The 26299-nt window shown below is 41.2% G+C and overlaps 2 protein-coding genes across 2 annotated transcripts in view; both read right to left on the bottom strand.

Moving 5' to 3' along the window:
- LOC118419274 (transmembrane protein 131-like) overlaps positions 1-26299 on the bottom strand; it is a 123479-nt gene that overhangs the window by 81329 nt on the left and 15851 nt on the right. The gene's annotated exons all lie outside the window — the stretch shown is intronic.
- On the bottom strand, positions 9475-12842 carry LOC118418913 (potassium voltage-gated channel protein Shal-like). Its single transcript, XM_035825052.1, has one exon. The coding sequence runs from the start codon at positions 11069-11071 to the stop codon at positions 9671-9673; it is 1401 nt and encodes a 466-aa protein (XP_035680945.1). The 5' UTR covers positions 11072-12842; the 3' UTR covers positions 9475-9670.

Here is a 26299-nt window from a genome sequence, read left to right on the forward strand (position 1 = left end):
TCAATAATATCACTTAAGTTCCCTACACATGGATTCCTTTCGGTAGCATTAATAAGAAGATATGCTTGATAGCTTTTTGAGTAAAGCAACAGGAGACAGTCAAAAGAAATCTATCACGGACTCAGTGGGAAAAGGAACTTTATGGTTTTAAAAAAATCCTTTCAACTAAACAGAAAACACAGATCGTTTCCTGATTACTTTCAATTTACTTTCCTGTCTTCAGTTGCGAGTATGTGTGTGTGTGTGTTTTTGTGTGTGTGTGTGACTGTGTCTATGCCAGTGTTTCTGACAGCGTGTGTGTATGTGTATGTGTATGTGTATGTGTATGTGTATGTGTATGTGTATGTGTACATGTATGTAAACACGATAACTTGATAATGCCTGGATGGATTTGGTATGTGGGTACCTCAAAATTATCAGATTTTGGCCCCCCTAGTGGCTTGTTATATATTAATGTTTCACTGCTCCCTGCTCACAAGTCCCCCTTAAAAAACACTGACTGTGTAGCTGGTTTTAGTATTAAGCAGAAACTAGATGGACACACCTTGAAGATTGTGGATCTCAGATGAAACATTTAGTGAAAGACATGAATATTCATGAAAAACAGGCTTTCGCAGAACCTGGATTAACGATTCGTTTTTCTGCGAATACCAGTGCACGCAGTACTTCCTGCCCTACTCAACATTCCATTTAGAAGTTCTGTTCTTGAATTATGGATGTGTTTGGCTGTCATCCGATTTAAATTTGTTTCCATCCCTCTCATTGTTTAGGATCCAATATAATAATTGTTGATTTTACTTGTGAAATTGTAAAATATGTCATTTTAAGCTTATGAAAACACATTTTCATCAATCTATGTGCTGAAGCTCAGATTTTGGAACAGAAAGGGTGAATTTTTTGTTGTTCCAGGACGGAGGGACGGGTCCTAAAGCCCCCTTTACAAATCAAGAATTTAGCTCGGCCGAGTTGTCAGCGATCTCTAAATTACGAGGAGGTATGACCCTGATGCCGACAAAAAAACTCTGCCATTTGCTTGTAGGCATCAGGTTCATGCCTCCTCATAATTAAGAGCTCACTGACAACTTGGCCGAGCTAATTTCTTGATTTGTAAAGGGGGCTTTAAGACAGCCCTGGTTTGGTTTTTCCAAGGGAAAGCAGGAGGCAAGTATGACGATGTTACCATCTACTATAAACCATCTCTGCCATCACTGTCAGGTGGAAGTTGCACCATCCAGAAGTCAGTAGGGCCTACGAAAAAAAATGTTATGTTTCCTGTTTTCTGACCTACCCTAGAAAGACCTGCCGTACCTAGCCTTTTTTGGGGGGTGGGCAGTGGAGTCACAGTTTCCAGTTTTTATTCAGCCTGCTTTCTATTGAAGTAAAAACACTGCTTGAATGTCCTATCTGATGACGAAAAAAGAAGGACAATACCTACCTACCGAATAATTTTTTCAGGACTGAAACAGGAAACATAACATTTCTTTTCCCTAGGCCTAAGTGAAAGTTGCACCATCCAGAAGTCTGTAAGTGGATCGGTCGTGGAAACATTTCCCCTGACAACATAAGCGCAGGAAACTGGTCTAAAGCACGTCATCACATCGTAAAGATATCCCTCCCGGACACAGATTTCAATTTCAAGTCCTCAAACGACTGGGAGAGAGCAGAAAATGAAGTATTTGTAGCCTGTCTTGTTCAGTTTGTGAATGTTTGGACACATAAGCACGGGAAACTGCAGAAAAGCGTACTTATATCGTAACACCATTCCTCCTCGACACAGCTTTCAAGTCCTCAAACTGCTGGGAGTGTGCAGAAAGTGAAATATTTGTTCAGTTTGTGAATGTTTGAGCACGGGAAACTGCAGAAAAGCATATTTATATCGTAATACCATCCCTCCTCGACACAGTTTTGAAGTCCTCAAACTACCGAAAGAGCGCAGAAAGAGAAATATTTGTTGCCTGTCTCGTTGAGCTTGTGATGTCCGAGCTGCAGTAAAGCCTATCTATATTGTAATGCCATCCCTCTCGGACACAGCTGTACAGTCCTTCCTGACTGATATATTTTGCTTCTGCTACCCACGAAATCTATAATCAAAATGGTTAACTGATCACTGTATTCGAACTATGAAAGTACTATGAAAGTACATGATACTGCATTACAGCATGTTATATCATAACTCACTGTCTCTCAGACACAGAGAGACAGTGAGTCCTCAAACAACCAGAGAAATTGAAATATTTGCAGCCAAAGATCCAGTTTTGTTGAGACTATGAATGTTTGAAAACATCAGCACCAGAAACTGCAGATAAGCATATTGCTACATTGTAACCATTAGACCAATTCCCTCTCGGACAGAGCTTTGAAGACCTGAAGCGACCAGAGAAACTGAAATATTGAAGCCAGTCTTGTTCGGCTTGAGCCTTTTCTAACAGTTAAGCACGTGGATTTGTAGAAAAATGAATCGTTAAATCGTTACGCCATTCCTCCAAGGCACAGCTTTCAAGTCCTGACAGTTTCAAATGGTCAGCGGTGAACAAAAAGCAAAAAAATTATGGCCTGAGGTTCAGGCTTATTCAACAACAAACCAAAGCATCTGCTGTAATACAAATTATCATATATCATAACACCGTCCCTCAGGTCACAGCTTTGAAGTGCAGACTATATCAAATGGGCAGCGGTGTATAAAAAGGACAATATTTGTAGCCTAAGTTTCTGCCTTTGCACTTTGGCAGCCATAAGCCGGAAAAGACTGTTAGCCTGTTGTAAAAGTAAAGGTAAATGTAGTCCCATAGCCTTTTCGAAGGCCGTCAGGGCAGTGTGTTGTTATCAACTGTGTCTATGTAGGGCATGGTATTGGAAGATGAAACCCATCCCTCTCCTTCCACTGCCTTTTACATGTACCTTCCCAACTGAAGCCAGGTACCCATTTTTACACCTGGGTGGAGTGAGGAAAGTCATGTTGAGTGCTTTTCTAAAGAGCAAAAGATTGAATTTTAACCAAGAACCTCTAGCTTCTGTGCCAAACATCTTGCTGTTATGCCACAATAACCAACAAAACCTGTCGATCTCATCTGAAACATTTACTGTTGATCTCATTTAAAAACCTTCAGCACAAACTGGATCAATTTTGTGCTACTTTTTCTACAGCAAAGCTAGCGCCACAACCAGAGTCATTGAACCATAAACTGCCAACACATATTACAGTCAGCTGTCATTATCAATAGACAAAACATATTAATCACTGCCCATAAAAACATCTGTCTAGTACAGATAATGGAACTGCACAACTACTCAAAACAACCTGTCCTTGGTTCTGAAATTGGACTGTTCAATCACAGAGGAATGCAAGGAGGCAGGTTATCATCAGTAACTCACCAGGGCTAGAAATACCCACTTGCCCACTTGCAAATGCAACCTGGGCATGGTACTGGGAGGCAAAACTTATTACTCTCCTTCCACCACCTTTTACCTCCCCAACTGAAGCCAGGTACCCATTTTTACACCTGGATGGAGTGAGGAAAGTCGTGTTGTGTGCTTTTCTTAAGAACAAAAGATTGGAATTTAACCCAGGACCTCTGACTTCTGTACCAAACATCCTGTTGCACCACAACCCCACAAAGCCTGTCGATCTCATCCAAAACATTTACTGTTGATCTCATTTCATAAAACTTCAGCACAAACTGGATCAATTTTGTGCTACTTTTTCTACAGCAAAGCTAGTACCACAGCCAGAGTCATTGAACCATAAACTGCCAACATATATCAAAGTCAGCTGTCATTATCAATAGACAGAACATATTAATCCTTGCCCATAACAACATCTGTCTAGTGCTGATACGGAACTGCACAACTATCCAAAACAACCTGGCCTTGGTGCTGAAATTGGACTGATCAATCAAAGAGGAGAGGTTATCATGTTCCTTCTCCTAACATCACAATTCAACGTGTTGGATTCAATGTCTTTTCCTGAGACAGAGGAAGACAAATGATACCACCTTTTGTATAATGTGTCAGGCAGTCAGTCATAGTCATATTACAGCACCATTAGGGTTATACCCACCTTTTGTATAACGTGTGGGTTCACATTATAAAATGGGATCCTTTGTCGTCCACTGTCTCAGAAAAGCACGTCGAACCCAACAAGAGGTGGCCTTTAGACTAGATTAGACACATTCTATATTGTTCTACATAATTTGTTTGCCCAATCTATTTACCTGTAATTAGCCCTCAGGTAAGAATTTGTAATTAACTTACTAGATTTATGGTTATCAGTACCTGACAGACAGTCCTAAGCAAGTAAGATCTGTCTTACAATTGTCTACATCTCATGTACGTATCGATTCATACTGTAAAGCCATTAAATACTGTGATCAGGCCTAAAGGGAGTACTTTACAGCATTTAATTTGATATGATTTATTTGGTTGTATAGAGAGAAATACATTCTCTGTATTTTAATTCTAACAGTGGAAAAACATAGCTAAATTAAATCCTAGCGATCAAATATTTGAAATTATGAATTCTAGTAATAACCAGAGGCAGTGAAATTCATGTATTCATGTTACTGTTAACAAATCAGTAACTATTTAGGGTTCAATACTGTACTTGTTGGACTACAGGCCCTAACAAAAGATAGTGGATGCTGTCTGAAACGTCTGACAGTTAACAACATGTGTCCATTTTTTTCAGTATCTTGTATCACATATCTCATTACATGAATGTCTAACCTTTATTGAGGTGAGCTGAAAGATCGCACGTCCGTCCCACGGCTATTATAAATCGCCCAATATCCATGTACAGTCAAAACAGAAATATCAATATGCCAGCACGTCTGTCTCATATTACATAACAAATGATGGGACAATACATCAGTTTGGTAACGGTGTGACAGTAAGTACTAATAAGATTGTTCTGTGACTGTTAAAGTTACATTGTCCATGGATGATTAGGAATTCCGAAGGTTGAAATACTTCGGGAACAATCTCGCAATTCAACTGGCACCAGAAATAATAGCTTTAACTCAAGCCAGAGCGCAATTTGGACAGGCCAGTGCACATTGCAATGGGACGATAATAACAAGACAGATTTCCCTCCAGAAAGTAAGCTGTGCGGTGCAAGGCTTGTTACAGGTTTCACTAAGCCAGTACAAGCGCTACATGGAAATTAATGGCTGCTTCGTGCCCATTAGTTTCCTTCCCGCTGCCGTGCCTTTAATCGAAGCACGTCACGACGGTTACCATGGTGATGACTTCAAAGGAAAGTCTCTTCATTCGTTAGCCCGAGAAGCCAGATTGTCCTTAGATTCCGGGTCAGATTTTGCCTCATTGGAACAAACTAATGTGTGCAAGCCATGCATACAGGGAATGTCCCTGGAGCTCAACTGGTCTAGTCTCCACCCATTTGTAAGAAGAGACATAAAATGGAGGTGCCATTTTTCAAGAAATGCCTCAAGCCCATTAAATGGGGAATGCTACAGCAAAACTTCCAGTAAAAATATAGTAACCCTACTACTGAAACAGCAGGGAGCTTGCTAACCTATATCATACGTGCTACTACAAGGTGAACAATAACAACATTTGCATATAGGGGATGTCCCTGTAGCTCACCTGGTACCCGTCCACCCATTTGTATGGAGACACATAAAATGGAGGTCCAGTGTTTAAAGAGATGCCTCAAGCCCATTAAATGTGGAAGTGTTAGCAACACTTTCTGTAAACATGCCACTGAAAAGGCAAGAAATCTTGCGTACCTATACATTTGTATGTGCCACTAGACACTACAAGGTAAACAAAACTTCAATACATGTTGAAGATACAGCCTAAAGATAATTGCATCACTAAAAATAAAATCATGTCCATGAAAGAGAAGGAAAAGAAAAGTGGATACGAAAGTGCTTTTAATTGTTGTAACTGACAAGGAACGTACATACAACTGTAGCCAATTTGCCACGTATGCTTCTTTCTTCACAAGTAGGTGTCATACTTTTTGGAGCAGGCAACAAAAGTATAATGATTAAAACTGACATTAGTCCTACATAAATTAATCTTGTATCTTTGGCTGGAGAGAAGACATTCTTTATAATATAATATAATCTCAGGCTTGAACTCACAAGAAAGAACATTCTAGTATTCTGTTCTATAATTCTTGTTTAAAAAAACCTTTGCTAGTAGCTAAGCAAAATGACTCAAAATCCTTTCACATTTAGACATAAAGAAATACTATACATATCAGTATCATTTTCAGTGACAGTCTTTTCATTTGCAGTCTGAAGTGACACATTGTTCGTGTCTGAATGTAACATATTGAACTGACCAAAATATTTGATCCATTCACCTTTTTTAACTTCACTGAAGGATTATCATACTTCTATCGTTCTTCAGCACTTTGAAGAACAAGGTAAAAATGCCAAGAAACTTTTTTCAACTTTGTGAAAATGCAGTCACAATACAAAGTGACTGCAGCCAGTATTCACTGCAGCGCTGCAGACAGTCATCCACAGTTATAGCTGGGGATTGGAAAATATGTCATGATCATTCTTGCTGTCTGATCTTCACATACCAGCAATATTCCAACTGCCCTTGTTCATTAGGTCTTGTTTGCCATGTATCAGGCCTAGCCAATTTAATCAGTTGGCTCTCGTGTTCAAAAAATATTTTCAATTGGAGAAACATGATTAAAACAAAGCTTGAGGACCAGGTTTATGCCCTAAAGCTTCGAGCAGTCATATTTTTATGGAGTGAATACAGTCATATTCAACTTGTCCTTGCTGCCCTCTACTTTGTAATGTCTGCTTGGTCTATTTTACCTGACGAAGGCTGAGAACCAAACAAATAAATTGGTATACAACGGTATCTGTGGCCACATAAGTCATTGTTGTACTTTTGGGTGTTGTGTCCCCCCTCCCTCAAGCTTCGTCATCAGTCATATCGTCCTGGAATGAAACCCTCCTTTTCATTGACTTCGGAGTCAACCCCCCCTCGCTTTTCCTCCTACTCCCGTTTCCATCAGGCACAGCCAGCATCCCCTCCCCCCTCGAACCACTCCCTGCAGCATTTTCCGACCCAACGCTTGCCCCTTCTACGCTTTGCAGCGTTGACATTTCGATCTCTTCTACGCCAGACTCTACTTTCCCCTGCCTGACTGTTCTGGTGTCGTCCTGCCGAACCGACACAGTCTCATCCCTCCCTACCCTCCTTCGACGACCCTTACTGTCAATGCTGGCCGAGCTGCCAACTATATCTAGGTCAGAGGTCACCAGTTCTTCTCCCTCGCAAGTCAGTCTGGGCACATTGTTCGTTGCATGGTCGTACTTTCGGAGGATTCCTTGCTCCGAGTTTGGTTTCGCGACGGCGAGCTCGCTGCCATACTGACGTAAGTGGTCCCTGCTAGAATCGCGCAAGCCCCTCTGTTCGTCCGCGTCTGATAACCGATGATCGCTTCGAGCCGCTTTCAGGATCCCCTGGTGTTCGGTTAACCCGAGCATCTGCAAATCGTAGCTCCCTTTCCGAGCGGTCTGGGGAAACCCCGGCGCTAACCCGCCTCTGCTTCCTCTCCTCGACAGCCCTCCCTCTTCCCTGTCTACGCTGCTTGGCCTCTGGTCTCTGCTAATTCTCCTTCCCGCGAGAGGGCTGCTGCTTAAGTCAGTCAGCTCTATGTGAACGAGATCTGTGTGAAACTCCACTTTGCTCCCCTTGACCCCCCCTCCCATGTCGAAGCTTGGCTTCTTCAAGAGACCCTCTGCCCGACCTCGCCTGACCCCGGTTCCGTCGTTATACGGACCCCATCTCACCCCGCTACCTTCGCTTCCGAGCCTTCGTAACTTGAGTTCCTCACGGCTCCCCTTCTTGGAGACCTCGTTGCTCTCCTCATTACTGTCCTTCCTACTGGAAGGGTTGGAGCTACGTGACTGGCTGCTGCGGTGGGAAAAGATACTGCTTCGACGCGACGCGTTGCTGCTCCGGCGCGAGGCAGTACTACTCCTCCTGGACATTATCCCATCCATGCTGAACACGGTTAGGAAGCTCATGGCACGGCTGCGGATCGGGCTGTCGTCGCAGTTGAGCCAGCTGCGCGTCCCCACGCTGTCCGCACGGCTCGTTCTCCGCGAGCCCTCCTCGTCGGTGCTCCACTTCCGCGACGCCATGGAGTCACGGCTGCTCTTCCGCGAGAGTAAACTCCAGATGGAGCTCCGTCGGCGCTTCTTGTCCCGGACGAAGACCTTCCCTAGACAGGCCATCATGTGGTCGTACTGAAGCTGGAAGTTGTCAGGTACCTAAGGCAAGAGGAGAAAATGCTGAGACCGAACAAACCACAAATTTGGGGTTGGTTTCATTAAAATCTCTATTAGTGATACATCACTGTTCTTTATTGAGCCCATGAATAAATGAAACTTGAAAATATTCCATCCAGTATAAACTACCTTTTGCCACACCAGAAAAGAAACCATTAGAATTACAAATTTTACTGTCATCGACACAGGAACAAGGCATTCTAAAATCAGTTCTTCCCTAGAATTATTGCAGATGACTTTAAGTGATTTTAAGAAATTTCCTCAATCATTCATGAGAAATATTTTCTGAAGACATCTGTACAATCTTTATACCAATCGTCTACTGTGGAACTTTGGTAGGATAACTGACAATAGGCAGTGATGTCACAGAAAGGACTCCCGTTAGCTAGCAAGGCTAGGAGTCCTTTCTGCAATGTCACTACCTGTTGCTGAAAGATGGAGCAAAATTCATTTCACTGTCATAATGGTATGAGCTTTTCACTACACAGCTTCAAACATTAGTCTTGGAGCTTGACATGCAGGGTTTACATGTGCAGGTGTGACACAATGTGCGGTATTGTATAGTCATCATCACATGTATGACTACCAGATTTCCAAACCACATCAATTTCATTTGCTGGTTCTTAGATTTTTTTAAAATAACAGTCTGATGGCTGTACCTTGCTGGGCAAACTTTCAAGCAGTGAATATACATATGCATGTAGTAAGATGTAAGCTTTCTATCTAGCCTTCTGCTTTCATCTTGAACTTTTGCTATTTTACTTAAAAATGTCCAAGAACCTAAGAATTAATTGGTGAGGCCTTAGGAAAAAGGCATGTGTAATATACAGCTCACACACAGAATAGGGTCATTCAAACTTATAACACAAAGAAATAATTCGAGTTTCCAGGTGAATTGTGGCCTTCCTTGAGTTATTGATTAAACATATGAATCTGAACAATTTACCTGTCAAAACCGGAGAGCTTTCATGCTGACAGAATTTTCAGAGTAACAATTTTTGTCACCCATCCACAAATGTGGTGACATTCAATGAAGTTTCATTCAATATGACAAAGTTTTATTTTGCCCAAGGGCCAATTTTAACAGTTACAGTAACAAACAAAATATGCAGACAGTGCAAGATAACAATGGTGACTAGGAACAATTCTTGTAGGAACTGCTAAGGAATACAATCTAAGCTTTTGGGGTTTCACTCCATTTTTGGAAGCTGTGGAACTAGAATACAGAGTGTCACTTTTTCCTGCAATGGGTGGGTTTTGTGAAATTAACAAATTCAAATAACAGGTCATCTGTCACGCTGATAGAAAGAGATTTTAGAAGAACACTTTTTGTCACTCGTCCACAAATGTGATGACAATCAATAAACAAATGATAGAAACACATTTTAGCATATCATTATAACAATAACAATAATTATCAACAGTTTTTGTCCTCCATCCAGCAAAATGACATTCAGCAAACAAAAGAAACAAACAAACAAACAAACAGTTACCTGCATGTCGTCGAGACGGTGCTGCCGCATGTCAGTCCGGTCCATGACCTGGTGGTACAACCGGCTGAAATTCGACACCGTAATGGATACTGGCAGGGTGATGAGGAGGATCCCACTGATGCAGCAGACTCCCCCGATGAACTTCCCCATGTACGACTGTGGCACAAGGTCCCCGTAACCCGTCGTCGTCATGGTTTCGATCGCGAACCAGAACGTGGCGGGAATGCTCGTGAACGTACCAAAGGCAAACGCTTTCTCCATGTAGTACATAATGGTGGAAAACAGGATGATTGTCACCGACAAGGATATCAGGAAAAATCCCATTTCCATGGCAACGGACTGCAGCGTTCGGAACAGGATGTACAGTCCCTTGGAGTAGTAGAAGACCCGCAAGAATCGGACAACACGCACAGTCTGGAAAGACCCGAGAAGGGATTTGGATCCGATTATGTTACCCAGATAGTACGGCATTACAGCGACTATGTCTATCAAGCTACGGCAGCTTTTCGCAAAAGCAGTACGGTTCGGCGCAGCATATAACCTCAGCAGGTACTCACATGTGAATATCGTCACGCAGCTCGTGTCCAAGTAGAAAAATAGATTCTTATATTCCTCCCCACAGCGCTTCGAATCAGGCCTACCGTCGAAAGTTCCACAAGGCACGGTTTCCATAATTGCAAGAATGGTGCAGATTAAGACAACGAACGTCATGATCACTGTCGGCGGCGACATCCAAAACCCGGTAACGGTTACGTCGTACGAAAGTTTCCTCCACAGGCGTTCCCGCATGCTCATTAGCGTCGGATTGAAGAAGTGACACCTGTGAAAGCTGTCAATCATCGTCCTCAGCTTGACCAACTCTCGGTTCTCCTCATAGTCTGCATAACAACAGTCACCGATCTCCGAGGCAGGTATTCGAAAAAACGTCAGCTCGTCGTCGTACATCGAGATGCACTCCTGGTTCACGTAGTGAAGCTTCCCCGTCTGGTAGTATCCCAACACCAGCCGAAAAATATCCGGATCCCGGTCGAAGAAATACTCGTTGGTGTCGTCGTTGTAAAAGTACTCCCTCTCCTCACTGCCCAGCAGTGTGTTGGGGTGCCTCTTCAGTGTGCTCAGCCGGGTCTCGAAGTGAGCTCCCCCCACGTTCAGCCGGATCTTCTTGTCCCGCTTGTAGCGGAGGCTCTCCTCGTAGAGGCACTCTTTGCTCCATCTCTGGTCCACCCCGAACAGATCCTGGTCGAGTGTGGAGCCGACGTGAGACGCTCCTGTGCCACCACTGATAGCAGCCATGACAGAAAAATACACCCACAGCTTCAGCCTTTCGGTCGGCACAGAGAAATACTGAATATTAGATGTGCAGAAGCAAGCCGTGGCTCACCAAACCCCCACGTGTCTCCCCACGGAGCCTTAGTAAGGACACCGGCTGGACACCCGGTGGCACGCATTCACGTCTTGCAGAGAGAATAATGCCGGAGGTAGTTTTTTGTTGTGTCAACACGTCCATTGCCGGTTAGAATGAGCGCTTACTCCTTCCCAAGAAAACGTCCTGGACAGTCCCCTCATTATCATTCTCACACCGCCAAGCTGAGGGGAGTATCCCCTTTCTCACCATGGCAACCAACGAGCGGAGGTCTGCGGATGATTGCACGAGTAAACACTGCTGTAAACCATACATAAATGCAGGAGAGGACTTAATCCAGGCAGGAAGTGCTCACTATTCCGCCCACGTTCAGCCGACTGGGGAAGATTCTGCTCAACACGGCAGCAGGGAGACCCTGGGCAGCAGTTAACAGGTTTTCCTCTGCGTGCTGCTTCGTTGGTGGTCCAGCCAAGCTCTCTCTCTTCCGTGCTGCCGAGAAAAGAAACAGCCGCAGGCTCCCACTGAGCAAGGCACTTTCAGCACCGTCCCTTCAATTCCACAAGAACACAATCCATAAAGGTCGTCAAGCAGCCCCCTTGTACTCAATCACTGTGGCGATGCATGTAAATCATCCTCAGCAAACCGGTGCAAAGCCTGGTTTCCATGACTACATGCCGCATAAGGAAAGGTACTCCTTGAGTGGACCAGGTCTTCTAGACAGAAATACACACAATCGTGGCAGTCTCTCACTCAAAGAAACTGGGCTGGCAGATTTTCTGTCTGCCGACGAGAGGTCTGCATCCGGGTCTGACGTCTAAGTTTTGTCTCCTAATGGATGAAGATCAGGAGTAACGCCCTCTCGATACCCCGGGGACGGCGCGCAAGTACAAATTGGAGTGCATGAAAGCCTCACTCCTTGCCACGACTCGAACAGGTGGCCTTTGCACCCAGATCAAACGTTGCGAGATGAAAGGGAGCTCTCTTAAAATCAGAAAAGCACGCAAGGGCAGGGAGAGAATGGGGAGGGACTTAATGATCCCTGCAGGGTTGTTTTGGGCCGGGTAGATAGATCCCAATGCCATCAACAAAGCCACTCAGGGAGAAAAGGGTTTACAGGAATCAATGGGATTAGTGACAGCTCATGGGAAGGATTTGGGAACTACTACTGGGTGTTACGGACGCAAGGATGAGACGATTCGGAGCACCTCTACTTCGGGGACTGATTTCCACGCAAATTGGGTCCCGCTGCGATGCTGATGACATGATTTTCGGGATAATTACCACAGATTGTGGCAGGTACCATCGCCAATTAGGACGCTGCTTCACTGTGCATAACTGCGCAAACTTCATTAGAAAAACATCACATCACGATCTTTACTGACCCCATTTGACATTAAAGCAAGAAATGCTAATGTATTCTGAAGATTTCATCCCACAGTTCTTACGGAGCTGCTATTTTTGTCTGCTTCATTCAAAGGATGGATTACATAAATGTGCGTGCGTGTGTAAAGCACTCAGAATAAATCTCTCTTCTTGACTCTAATGTCAATCCAGGATGCCACACGGAAATAGAATGACTTCCAGTTTGTTGGCATAAACACGCTGACTTCAAAGCAAACGGAACAGGAATTGCTAATGAGTGATGAATCTAAGGCTAAGCATACAAATGAAAGTACAAAGAGAAATGATCATAACAACAAACATGCCAATTCTATTCTATATAATACTAAATTATTATTTTTTTAAGAACCATACACATATATCTAAAACTTCAGGTCTACGGTTGAAAATATTGAGTTGGTCATGATTTATTACCTGGCCACACAGTAATCGTGGTACTAATGACCACTGGGAAAATGACAATTAATGTAACTTAACATGAAAATGATTAAGCCTCCTGAGTCGAAAGACATATAGCGACAGATTGATATTCATCTGTGTTGTGTGAACATCGATCTTTCCCTAATAAGATAGAGACAACTATAAAATCTGTATTAATCATGAAGTCAACAAGGCTTGTTGTTAATGCCAGCTTTACACACATGACTGTCTCCGCCTTTTTTTCCTGTCACACAAAAAATAATATTATCAGACTTTCTGGACAGACGGTGAAATTTTTGTCCTTCACAACAGGCAAATTTCCATCCTGGAATGGAAGGACAGTACAATTTTCTAAAAATTTAGTAAAATTCACTTTTCACTTCCAGCAATGGAATTCTTTTATTATTGGCTCTGTTTTTATGTGTTTTCCAATGCCTTGATGCCATGACTGTGATAAGCAACAAATGTATCAAAATCTCACTCAGGGAAAAATCTTAATTGCCCAAATGGACAAGTAGGGTAGGACATGCACTTGCGCAATGGGCACTTTCACTAGCCTGGGACAATCCAACGAGTGGACTTGTTCAACCCTGCCTTGAGACAGCCTTGATTGTCCAACTACAATTTAAGTTAGAATTCAAAGAAGGCAATATTACCACTGGGAAGCGTTATCAGAATGTTGGAGAACATGTTTGCACTGATGGATTGTGAGACTTCTGTGGGCACATCAGCGGAATACAAATAACTTTAAGTTCACTCTCGAGTTTGTGGCAATTGCACTTCTTTCAAGTTGCATCAAACGCGGACAGAATCCCCTTAAGAAGCGACCCCAATTCTCCGGCATGCCTGCGTTCGAGGACGCCAAATGATGTGCCGAAATCACGGGAGGCTGCGATCTATTAAGCCGAGTTGTGCCGCGCGTTGTTCCTCCGTTCGTTCCAATTTTCTTCAATTCTCGATCGTGCCAATTTTTCCATCATCGTGCGGCCTGCCCCCCAGAACAACTGTCCACATGCAATTTCTCAATTAGGGCCATAAATTCTTCTCGTTTAGGCAATAAATTATTACCGGAATCGGTAATATGGATGTCGGCCCCTCGGGTGTCCCTCGCGAAACAAGTACGATACCCAATTACCCTAGAACAGGCACGCCGCACACCAACACCAGCTGCTTCCTAGAAGTCATTAAATAGCCTGTGCTAGTAGAAGGGCAATTTTTACACACTTTACTACATAAAAATATAGGCAAACTACAGACATTAAATGCATCGGTGACCATCTCTTATAACACATATACATCAACACAACAGACAGTCTATAACTTGTGTAAAATTTAGTGCTCATTTACAACTCAACTTAGACCTTACGACGCCAAAGGAACAGCTCAAGTTAGAATAATAACTTGTAGACAGTAAAACTGTACAATAGTGATCATGGCACATTATGATTATCAAGCCAAGAGCTGAAACTATTTTCCTGCTGAGATGCAATATTGCAGACTGATAAAATTACACTGGCAGTTTGGTGAGGTGAGCAATGGCTGAGGATTAGATTAAAAGATTCTTCCTGATAAAGTAACATCAACTCTCATATTTCAACCAGATGCAAAGTTACATACTGCAACATGAGAAAAATACATGATACTAGGAAGAGATGTATCAATGCAGCACTAGTAATCCTGAGGTATATACACAAATGTCAGGGTTCTTGCCATGATTTTATTTCAGGATCTAGCGTTCAAAACAACTATGAGAAGGTGATGTTATCTGTTTGGCATCATATTTGTTTAGGTTACGAGAATCAGACTGCAGGGAGGTTAGATTTGGTTAACAATGGACAGTTTGTCAAAACAACCTTAAAGGTTTTTTTTGTTGTTTTTTTAATGTTAGTTTTAAATAAAGGAGAAACCCTAGTAAGCATCCACATGTTTCATTTCCAGAAATTGAATAAATACATTAGGCCACACCGATTTAATTTCTTGGTTCACGGATTCGCTCGCTCCTATTTTTTGGGGAAAAAAATAAAAATAAAAATTACCACTCAGCAAATTTTCACCATTAATGAAACCATTCACCAACTTTCTGGTGTAGCAAATTGGCCTTTATATTATAAGCTCCTTAAAGTGTGGGTACAGGTGCTGTTACTGTACAAAAATAGTGTTTTTGTACTTTTTTCAAGCTGAAAACTTTTTTTCTTTATGTTTTGGATTAGCCGTTACCTTTACCCCAACCATTTTACAATTTTTATTTTCATTTTTATTTCGCCCTTTCGCTCCATATTTTTTATGAAAAAATCCGTGAACCAAGAAATTAAATTGGTGTGGCCTTATCCAGAGCCCTACAGTTTTGACACCAGAAAAACATACGTGTCTGATTTTCTCTACCTGCATTTTCAACTTCCTGCCACAAATTGCAGACTGCAGGATTGATGTAAAATGCACTTTGAGTCTTGGAATGCCAGCAGAAACACTAGCATCCAAATGTTTCATGTTGAGAAACTTGACACATTATCCAGGACCCTACAGTTTTGACACCAGCAAAACATAATGTTTCTGATTTTCTCTAAATGCATTTCAACTTCCTGCCACAAATTGCAGACTGCAGGATTGATGTGAAATGCGTTTTGAGCCTTGTAATGACACCTGTTGGGAGCTGCATAAATCTGGAAACCCGGATGTCGGTAATGACGCCATACGTGTACGGGGAGAGACGTGCTAATGGCTTATCCACGGCACTTACACATGAACATCTGTCATACAGGAAGAAAAATTAGCTCAAAACTTCTTCCTAATGACTGATACAGCAATTTTGAGCCAAATTCGAAATTCAGCAATGGCACTTATTTGACAAATGCAAAATTGCGAATTTCTAGTTTCGATTTCCTTTTCATCTCCAAATATATCAAATATCCAGCAGGCACATAATATCAAGAATAGTTTTTGAGCCCTGAAATTCTAATGATCTGTAGACGTCGTCATATCTGGCTGGCTGTAATGACGCAATGTGTCTGGAGAGATGCATTGATGGCCTCTACTTTGCACTCACACACGTACATCTGTCACAAGAAGAAAGATGAGAATAAGTTGCCTCTAACGACTCACACAAAATTAGGGCATCAACATTTTCAACAAGATGGTTAAAAAATGTTGAGCAAACTCAAAAATATTAAGTTAAAAATTCAACACAAACACTTTGAGACCTGTTAAATTGCAAGTTTCTAATTTCAATTTTCTCTTTTCATGCGCAAATTGCAGATTGCCAGTAGTAATACATTAAGGATACATTTTAAGCCCTATAATTGTTAGACGTCGTGATATTTGGCTGCCTGTAATGACGCAATGTGTCTGGAAAGATGCATTAATGGCCTTCCCTTTGCATTTGCACATCAACATCCTTTACTCTACAAGAAAAATGACCTCCATTCTGTCTGTTAAGTTGCCTGTAATGACTGAACCAACATCAAAAGTTTTAAAATGACGGATAGAAATCTTAATCAAGCAAACTTTAAAACATTAGTTTGAATTCCAGCAGTGACACTTGAACTTTCTAGTTTCGATTTCTTTCCTTCGACTGCAAATTGCAAATTTCCGGTTGTTGTACATGAATATAAGTTATTCCCATATTTTGAGCCCTGAAACCCTTACTGATTTGTATAGTATACATCTGGATACCTACAAATGTAGATGCCTGTAATAATGCCATACTTGGTATGCTACTAGAGATGTGTTAATCGCCTTGCCTTCTCACTCACAGGAGGCCATGAATGATCAAATGCTCTTCGTAACTTAGCACTAGAGTAGCCTGGGTACTATCCAGTGGTTTGCTCTTACGTTTATCACACACTATATAAAGTCGCTTCTCTGCTATTCCATCTGGGAACCTTGACATCTCTAACATCTGGAATCGTCCAAATTTTGGACGAGGGCAATGATTGGTCTCTTATAATACATGAGTCAATTAAGGAATGAGTTCAAGTGCTCATTCGAGCATGTGTTCCAACATTCAAAATGCCCTCCACCCGCTTGCAGGAGGGTCTGTGGTCTTCAAATGAGGGCTCTACAACCCATTCCTTAATTCGATCATTAACTGACGTCATCCCCAAAAGATTTGAATATACAGTTCTCCAGACAGGTAGCAGAAGTGAACATACAAATGTAGGAGCAAACTGCTACCTGCATGGTAGCACTAGAGTATATTGGTTAAATTTAGAACAATAAGAGGTAGAAATCTTACTTCTTACTGATAATAGCTTATTAACTATTTAGTTCCAAATAACAGTTGAAAGATCAAGATAGCTTGAAAACCTGCAAAATTGATTGTTTCTACACTTAGCCTTGATACCAGCAATTTTTTTTCGTCTACAATCGCAGACTGCCTGTAACATATTTTGCGCCTGGAGACCTGCAATGATCTGTCTGTAGGTGACTGGGTACATGTACAAATGTACCTGAAATGTCTGTAATGACGCAATGCATCTAGCAGAGATGTGTTAATGGCCTGCCCTTACCCCTCAGACACGTACATCCGTTAAAAGAAAAATGAGTTCATATTTGTATTAAGTTGCCTCTTACGACATATAAGGGTATCAACATTTTTCTAAACATAAGTTTAGAATTCAGCAGTGGCATTTTTTATTTTTATTTTATTTATTGATCTTTAGGGTAGTCCCTTCAGTTAACGTGGTAACTGATTTCCAAGGGAGCCCTGTAACAATAATAATAACTCAAAGTACAAAAGATAACTACAAACATAGGATTCAACATAACAAAGCAATAATCCAATTCGGGTTTGTAAATCATACAAGCATTGACAGCTCACATACCTGCAAAATTGCAAGTGTCTACATGACTGTAGTTTCATTTTCTTCTTTTCATTCTGCAAATTGCAGATTGCCAGTAGATACATCATAACATTGCACGTTGTATATCAAGAATATATTTTGAACCCTGAAAGTTCTAAAGATCTGTAGATGACTGGATACATGTACAAATGTATCAGGATGTCTGTAATGACGAAATGCATCAAATATGAATGTTTCTACACTTAGATGAATGTTTCTACTTATTTGTAGTCTTCATACCAGCAATTTTTTTTCGTCTACAAATTGCAGACTGCCTTTAGGTGCATGTTACAAATTTTAAGCCTGGAGACCTGCAATGATCTGTAGATATCTGTAATGATGCAATGCATCTAGGAAAGATGTGGTTAATGGTCTCTCATTCCCACTCACACACGTACAGGTACCATATCCATCACAGAAGAGGAGAAATTACCTCATCTGTGCACCACAGCCCAACGAATCAATATCACACGGACATCATTACATCACTGTTGGGCGGCACCCACAAGTTTTCAAGGGCAGCAAACTTTCTGCATTTTGATCATGTATTACATTATTTGATAATGATGTATGTCAAGATATAGTAGTCCACTGTGGACACCCTGCAGCTGCAATCAGTCTTTCTTCAACTCTCTGGGTACATTTTGATATATACAACTATAGGTCACATTGAACACATACAACTCATTGATTAAAGTAGTCTGTAATTTGAAATAAAGATTTTTAATATAGATTTGTGGCTACAAAAGTATTTAAAAAAAGGTTGAAGTTTGATGGATTTTACAAATTGCTATAAATGTAACATCTCATAATTATTTATCACAGACTGAACGTAAAGATAAGTTTTCCCTCAACTTGGGCTCAACGTTTTCAATCTTGTCACCTTGCTGATTTCATCTTGTTAATATTACAAATATATTTTATCATATTATCATATAATATCATATTATTAAACATCATATCATATTATCTTATGAATGCCAAAAAAATATATTGGTTTGGCCTAACCTGAAAACAACTACTTGGACTTGACTTAAATTGAGTTTCTGATTTTCTCCCACACCTCAAAACATTCCTCGTATCCATCAAAACGAAAATGATACAACTTTATTGCCAATAGGCTCCCTCAGTCGGGAGAAATTAACAGGTGAAGTGAACAAACTGTCAAGTACACGACTTTGAACTTCTACAGGGAGTAACATTTACAGGAGGCAACCCGAGGAGAATGCACTTGACTTTGATTTTCTGGCAAGCCAGGCTTGAAGAACTTTTTGATTAAAAAAGGAGCCAGCCAGGTAATGAGGAAAAATCGACTTTCTCTCAAACATTGAGGTTATTGTCCGCTCAAGAAGTTAAGACATGAATACTGTCTGGACTAGTAACAGGGCTTGAAATACAGGGTGAATATGCACTACAGTCAAACCTGTATTAGCGGCCACCTTTGCATAGCAGCCACGTGGCCATAGTGGCCACTTTTTGTCGGTCCCTTGGATTCGTAATGATTAAGAAATAGGCTTAACGGCCACCTGTCCAACGCGGCCACGGCCACACGATTTCCAGTCCCGTTGATACAGAAACAATGCCTATTGCAACCATACTGCAGCCTTATGTCACCCTGCACTGAGTTTGAAATTGTAGTTTGCGAGGATTTGGAATCCTGACAGGGTCAGTTTGGCGATAGCAGAAAGTATACCAGCATTAAAGTGCAAGTCTTTGTCAGTGAATTTACCGATCGAGACAATGTTAATTGGTAAGAAAGAATAGTGGGAACTGAAATTATGTGTAGCTTGCTCATGGTCAATTGATAAATATTTTCTATATAGTGGCCACCTGTCTATAGTGGCCATATTTACACAATGTATGCAGTCCCTTGAGTGGCCGCTATAGACAGGTTTGACTGTATATGGAATATAATACACCAAAATTGGAGCTGCGCACCTGCTGGTAATTCTTGACTGTGTATCTATACAAAGATCTGCACCCACAAATATACAGAATATTGAAATTAGGGTAAGAAAATATAACATATGGGCACTGTTATATATTACCTGTAAAAGATGTATGAGCAAGCTAAAGAATTTCAAGTTCAAGTGATGCAGTAAGGTTTAATTGTGCACCAAAATTTATCTTGCACCAAAATTTTTCTTGCTCCTAACAAAAAATAGGTTAAGTGCACCATAGACGCAGACATGACGCAAACCCAGAGTACCAGACTACCAATATTCCTCCAAAAAATGGATTTCAAGTCTTGACTAGGTATTACTGAGCTTCAGCCCACTTCCCATAGCCTGAGACACAACAAGTCGATAAAGGCGTGGGTTGACGTCACGCCGGCCAAATTGAAGGCATAACTCTCAATGGAAAAGAAAGTACTTTTGACCAGAGGTTTAGCTGGATTTGGTTTACTCGAGACTATTAGCAAATTGCATGAATACTTTATTGTAAAAAATTGTGCCAATGTCAACATTGTTAAGTCTACATCGTTTTTCAAGCTCTTACAACGACGTTCATGTACGTGTACTTTGTGTGACATTGTCCTTGACTTTGGCAGCCAAATCCCTGGCAACCGCTGCAATTGACCTTGCGTGCACTGACGGTAAAAAGAATCACGAAGGAACCTGACTGTAATCTTAACTAATTAAGTCATTAATATGCGTGCCGTTATCTCTAACGAATGTGTGGTCAATCATCGATCTCCTGTCGGAGTAGACTGCAATCTACAGGATCAGATCTCAAACACTTCCCCAGACAGGTAATCCTCCATCTATTGCTTAAAAATAGGCCGTGCCAGTCCTATTCGTTGGTTCTCTCTATAGTTTCAGAAGAAAATCCTGAACTACACAACTGCAACAATATTCCATTTACTTTCTCGCCTAAAACTATTCAGAGCCTGTTACAGAAAGCATGTAAGTCGTTAACTAAGCCGTCTTAGATATATAAGACAGTTGTTAGTCCGCAAGAGTGGACTTGAAACTGTAGAAATGATAGAGAATGATAAGATAATAGAACTTAAGCATGTAAGTCTTATATATCTAAAAGCGGCATGAAATCCTTGCAACGTCCCGTCTTTAACAGGATCGGATGGCCCGGCGACAGTTGGCCTCTCCATGTTGGGGCACTAACTTAAACCACTTCTCTTACAACTCACACAGGCACTATTTGTTGGTTCTCTCTGTAGTTTAGAAGAAAATCCTGAACTGGACAACTGCAAGGCCTCAAAATTAACTCTCCCCCCCCCCTTAAAATTAACTCCCAAAAGTATCCAAAAAAATTTTAACTGTCATGAAGTGAGCTTTAGTTTAACAGTCTAAGACTCTTTATGTACAGAAAAGGCTAGTAATATGGTATTGTGGCATGACAGTGACACCTGCAGAGTATCAATACAATATTGCTTACTGATGTCATGTTTTAATTTTGATGTTACACTTGTGTGTTACTATTAGTATTAATTTTGCATGTGTGCTATGGTCTATTTTCTTTTGTAGAATATGTTTTGAAGAACAAAAGACAGCTTGTAGAATATATTTTGAAAACCCAAAAAAGAGATTCTAAAAAAAAGAGAGTCTAAAAAAAGGAAACAAATTGTTGTGTCCTTGTCCAGGCCACGGCTGAGACCATCACACCTTGCCAGAGGCAACACATAAAACTAAAAGCTTGAAGCGCTGAAGTATGCATGGCGCGGGCAATAATCCTTGTCTTAACTCCAAATTAAGCCATAGATCATTCAGGATAGCCATAAATTTCTCATCACTACTTTGCTTCGGCTCATGCGAAATCGCCTCACAACCATTCGGGACAGTCGGGGATTACAGTAAGCTGATGAGACGGTGTATCACCCGGGCGACAAGTAACGATCCGAGCGGACGCTGGCCATCGAATCAATCTAACCGGTTTTACCACACTCCAATTGACCGAGATGGCTGCGCGATACATCAGATGGGAGTTACGTAAACCGTTAAGTCTTCTGACGTCATCCTGAAAGACTGTCCCACAGGCTGTTGCCATCAATCTGCTGCCAGGGTTTTTGCTTCCAGTTCCAGCCCTGGGCTACATGTTTTTGTATCTTCAAGTTTGGCTACCTTCAGACACCAAGACGGAATCCAAATTGTTTTCTGTCTGAATTGTCTAACAACGTTTCCTATTGGACATCTGAAATTGTCTTCATTCATAGTTAGAGTATAAAAGACCTGTTTCTTCTAGATCACTTCAGTGTCACTGACGAAGGATAGTGGATTCTATCCAAAACGTCTGACCGTTTCCAAAACCATATCCAGATGCTTGAGTTACTACTTTTTGGGGTAATATACATGTTTTGGGTAGCGTTTATATGTATCATTGTATGTGTCTATGTTTGTATGTAGAAGACCAGCATAACTCGAGAACGCTTGGATGGATTGTATTGATATTCGGTATGTGGGTAGGTCTTGGTGAGACCTGGAAACGATTAGATTTTAGGCCTCCTAGTGGCCTGTTACGGTACTGCAGCAGAACTTCTGGGGTTGATATTTCGTGCTCACTCATTCAATCAATCAATTAAAATGGTTTTACTATTTGTGAAAAGAAGAGGCTTCTAGCCAGCAGCTGAATTATGCCTTGTTATACGTCAAGATATATCGCCCGATGGTGGTTAGGCCACATGGACGTAATTTTATGGACGACATCCACCGGAGACCCCAAAACTAATGCTTGAAGCAAAGAAAAAGAGGAAATTGCAGCCAAAATAAATGCTGCTAAATCACAGGACTAAATATCCAGTCTATTCCTTCCCAGGCTGGTTTGTAGTACTGTTTGTAGTACTGTACTATTAGTACAGTGCTTGGTTTGTAGTACTGTACTATTAGTACTGTACTATTAGTACAGTACTACTAACCAGCCTGGGAAGGAATAGACTGGATATTTAGTCCTGTGATTTAGCAGCATTTATTTTGGCTGCAATTTCCTCCTTTTTTCCACCCTCTCGCATTAGTTTTGGGGTCTCCGGTGGATGTCATCCATAAAATTACGTCCATGTGGCCTAACCACCATCGGGCACTTCATTAGCCTCTGTGGTCACTGCTACAGTCAGAGGAGCAGAGTTCATGGTAATAACCAAGAAAACCTGGGAAATGGCTTCAATCAGAACGGGCCACATCATCTGTATAATGATAATGTACTATTATGATATTACCAACATTATTCCAGTGTGACGTGTGGAAGGGTCTACAGTTTAGAGCAAGACATGTTTAGCTCTTTAGAGAAGGTGGATTTTGGCCCTAAAGAAGCAAATTTTAATGAATTAAGGCACAATTGCCTCTCTGATCACAACCACAGTCAGCAGGGCAGCAGGGTTCATGGTAATAACCAAGAAAACCTGGCAAATAGCTTCAATCAGGGCAGGCCACATCATCTGTATATTATGACAGTGTGCAAGGCACTACTTGATAATCTAATTAGTCACATCATCATCATCATCATCACGGGCGATTTGCAAGGTGGTAACTCTTTATAACTAATATAAGGAAGGTGAATTTTGCCCCAAAGAATCAAATTTTAATGAATTTAGGCACAGATCCCTAACTTTGAAAATAGAATGTTAAACTCAGAGATTCAGACAAACCCTGACTTGAGCAACCCAGAGTCCCTTTTTCCCACCCACCAGCCAACCACATCACCACTCTAGTGTAACTTACAACTGTAATTTCTGTTTTACTTCTACTTTTATGGGAGGGGGGAAGTCAACGACCACTTAAGCCCCTAAACCCTTTGTTCAACTACCGGCAATCAAGCCCTGATACTGCCCCGTCTCTCCGTAATAGGCTACTGAAGCAATTCAGGGGACAGAATACTAACAGCAAAATTGCGAGTTACCCAAATTTTTCCCCACAAGTTGTTAACATTGCCAGCTACAAGGCCACATTAGATAACATACCAAATTGGTAATTTTGGTGTGGGAAGCAAATTGGAAGGGATTTCTTTTAGCAAAACTATTCAATTTGCTAACTTGATATGGCCGTTTTGCAATGGCAAATCAAGCTCATTCCACAGTGCTAGCATTTACTACAAAAAGCCAGTATGTACAAGCCTACAACTGCCCAGCAACTTGGTAATCTTGTGGTTAGGGTTCTTGCCTGTCCGAATCCTGGTAGCTCCTTTCGACAAGTACAATGAACAATACACCACATCTTAATATTTAAGAGTGTGTGTCGGATAAGCAACAAAAGCTGGATTTCAAACTCCCAACTCTTGGTTCCAGAGGCATGGTTGCGAACCACTGGGATACATACACTACCTTCAAAGCTTAAACTTTTATCACCCGACAATCTGAAGAAGAATTTTAGCTACATCAGGCGCCATGATACATAGCACCCTGCTATCAAGCATTTAAAACCTCTCTCCAGGCTATCACATAGACAATTAACACCTAAAGTTAAATGTTTGCCATTATTCCTATCTCGTCACAGCATCAAATAATAGTAATAGATATCTTTACCTATGGAGCTTTACTGCTGCAATATACAGTATGTATGTACGTCAACACAAATTATACCAACAGCGAACAAAGCTCTAATATCACTTCACAGCATGAAGACATCATTACAGCTATTACAATGCCCTGTGGCCACAGACATACAATCCTACTATTCCTAGTTATAGCTGCAACATGGGCCCTTCTGTATTTAAAAAAAGGCAGTTCAATTCATCATGTGCTTAATAACAGTTTTTATGTTACAAAAGTAGAATACAAATTGCTCAACATGATTTCCTGAGACTGTTTGAAGTGTTTCTATTCACAGCAACATAGTATAACTTATAAGTAAAGATTCAATGACTCTGGACTAGAATACTAAAAATCCATATACAGTAATATTGCGGCCAGTAATTTCAATAGATGGGGGGTAAGGGGGTAGTTCACAGCATTTAATTTTAGCAGTAGCAATGTCAAGGTGAGAATAACTGGTTGTGTAAAAGAAAACTTCTATGTACTATGATCTACCAACCTGATGAAATTATTTTCGGAAACAAAATATCCACAAACTGAAACTGCAAAAGACCAACCCCCTTTACAGACTAGGTAGCTGGAGATCAGCAATCAGACCTAAACGACATCCCACATCCTTGCAAGACAGGGAACAACGGACGATAAACCGGATAGTGATTGAGTGTGAGTGTGGGAATACAGTTCTACCTGGCCTCAACACAGTGATAAAATAATTGTGACGATGAAATTTAACGATGAACCGTTGAACGGTGAACACTAGATTTGCTAAAATACTGTTAGAAAATCAAGAATTACAGTTGAAAGTGTATCTACGTCAACGCTACTGAGTAATTTACTGGTACTGCTTTTAGTTACAGTGCCCAGGCCAAGATTCAATTACAGGGAACTGCTCCTGATAAACGCAGACCCGTTCCTTAATACTTTTACATTTAATAATGTCAAGGTTACATCCACTGTAGGGTGCCAGCTAAAAGCTCTAAATAGACAATGACAAACTAAAACCCACAACAGAAGTCATTCCTTGCAGTATTTACCGCATTGTATACTGTTTAGTCCACTCTAATTTGATTCCTTCATTGCTGGTTCGTATACAGTCTCATTTCTCAAACCTTTTATATCTAATAAAGTCAAGGCTGCATCCCATAAAGGGTGCCAGTGAAAACAGTCTAAATAGACAAATTAAAATCAGCAATAGTAGTCATTCCTAACAGTACACCACATTACGAAGCTTGGTCCACTGTAATCTGATGTCTTTGACTTTGTTCCTGGATCATAAACACAGACACATTTCTCAAACCTTTTATATTAAATAATGTCAAGGCTTCATCCCCTGAAAATGTCTAAATAGAGAGTGACAAATCAAAAGTTAAACCCACAACAGAAGTCATTTCAAGCAGTACAGAGACATCACAATATGAAGCTTTGTCCAGTCTAATTTGATGGCTTGGTTCCTGAATCATAAACACAAACCCGTTCCTCAAACCTTTTATATGTGTATGTGGCATTGTTAATATAAGTTACAAAAACTTGAGTGCAGTGCCACATCGTCCTCGTCTGTCCAAAAGAAAAAATAGAAAAAAAAAAAAAAAAAAAACCTTTTATATCTAATAATGCCAAGGCCGCTAAAAGCTCTAAATAGACAATGACAAATCAAAATCCGCAACATGAGTCATTCCTATCAGTGCACCACACTGTAGGGAAGCTTAGCCCGCACTAATTTGATGTCTTGTTTCCAGGATCATTAATACAGACCCCTTCCTCAAACCTTTAACACTTATTATCATATAGCCAGGCACCGCGGACCAATCAGAAGGCCCCGTTCCACGTTGGTTATGACGAGGTAACACACAGATTCCCGCCAGCCCGGTGTGTATCGCCCTTCTGATTGGTCCGCGGTGCCTGGCTATATGATAATAAGTGTTAAAGGTTTGAGGAAGGGGTCTGTATTAATGATCCTGGAAACAAGACATCAAATTAGTGCGGGCTAAGCTTTCCTACAGTGTGGTGCACTGATAGGAATG

This window comes from Branchiostoma floridae, chromosome 7 (assembly GCF_000003815.2).
Source record: "Branchiostoma floridae strain S238N-H82 chromosome 7, Bfl_VNyyK, whole genome shotgun sequence".
NCBI classification, from domain to species: Eukaryota; Metazoa; Chordata; class Leptocardii; order Amphioxiformes; family Branchiostomatidae; genus Branchiostoma; species Branchiostoma floridae.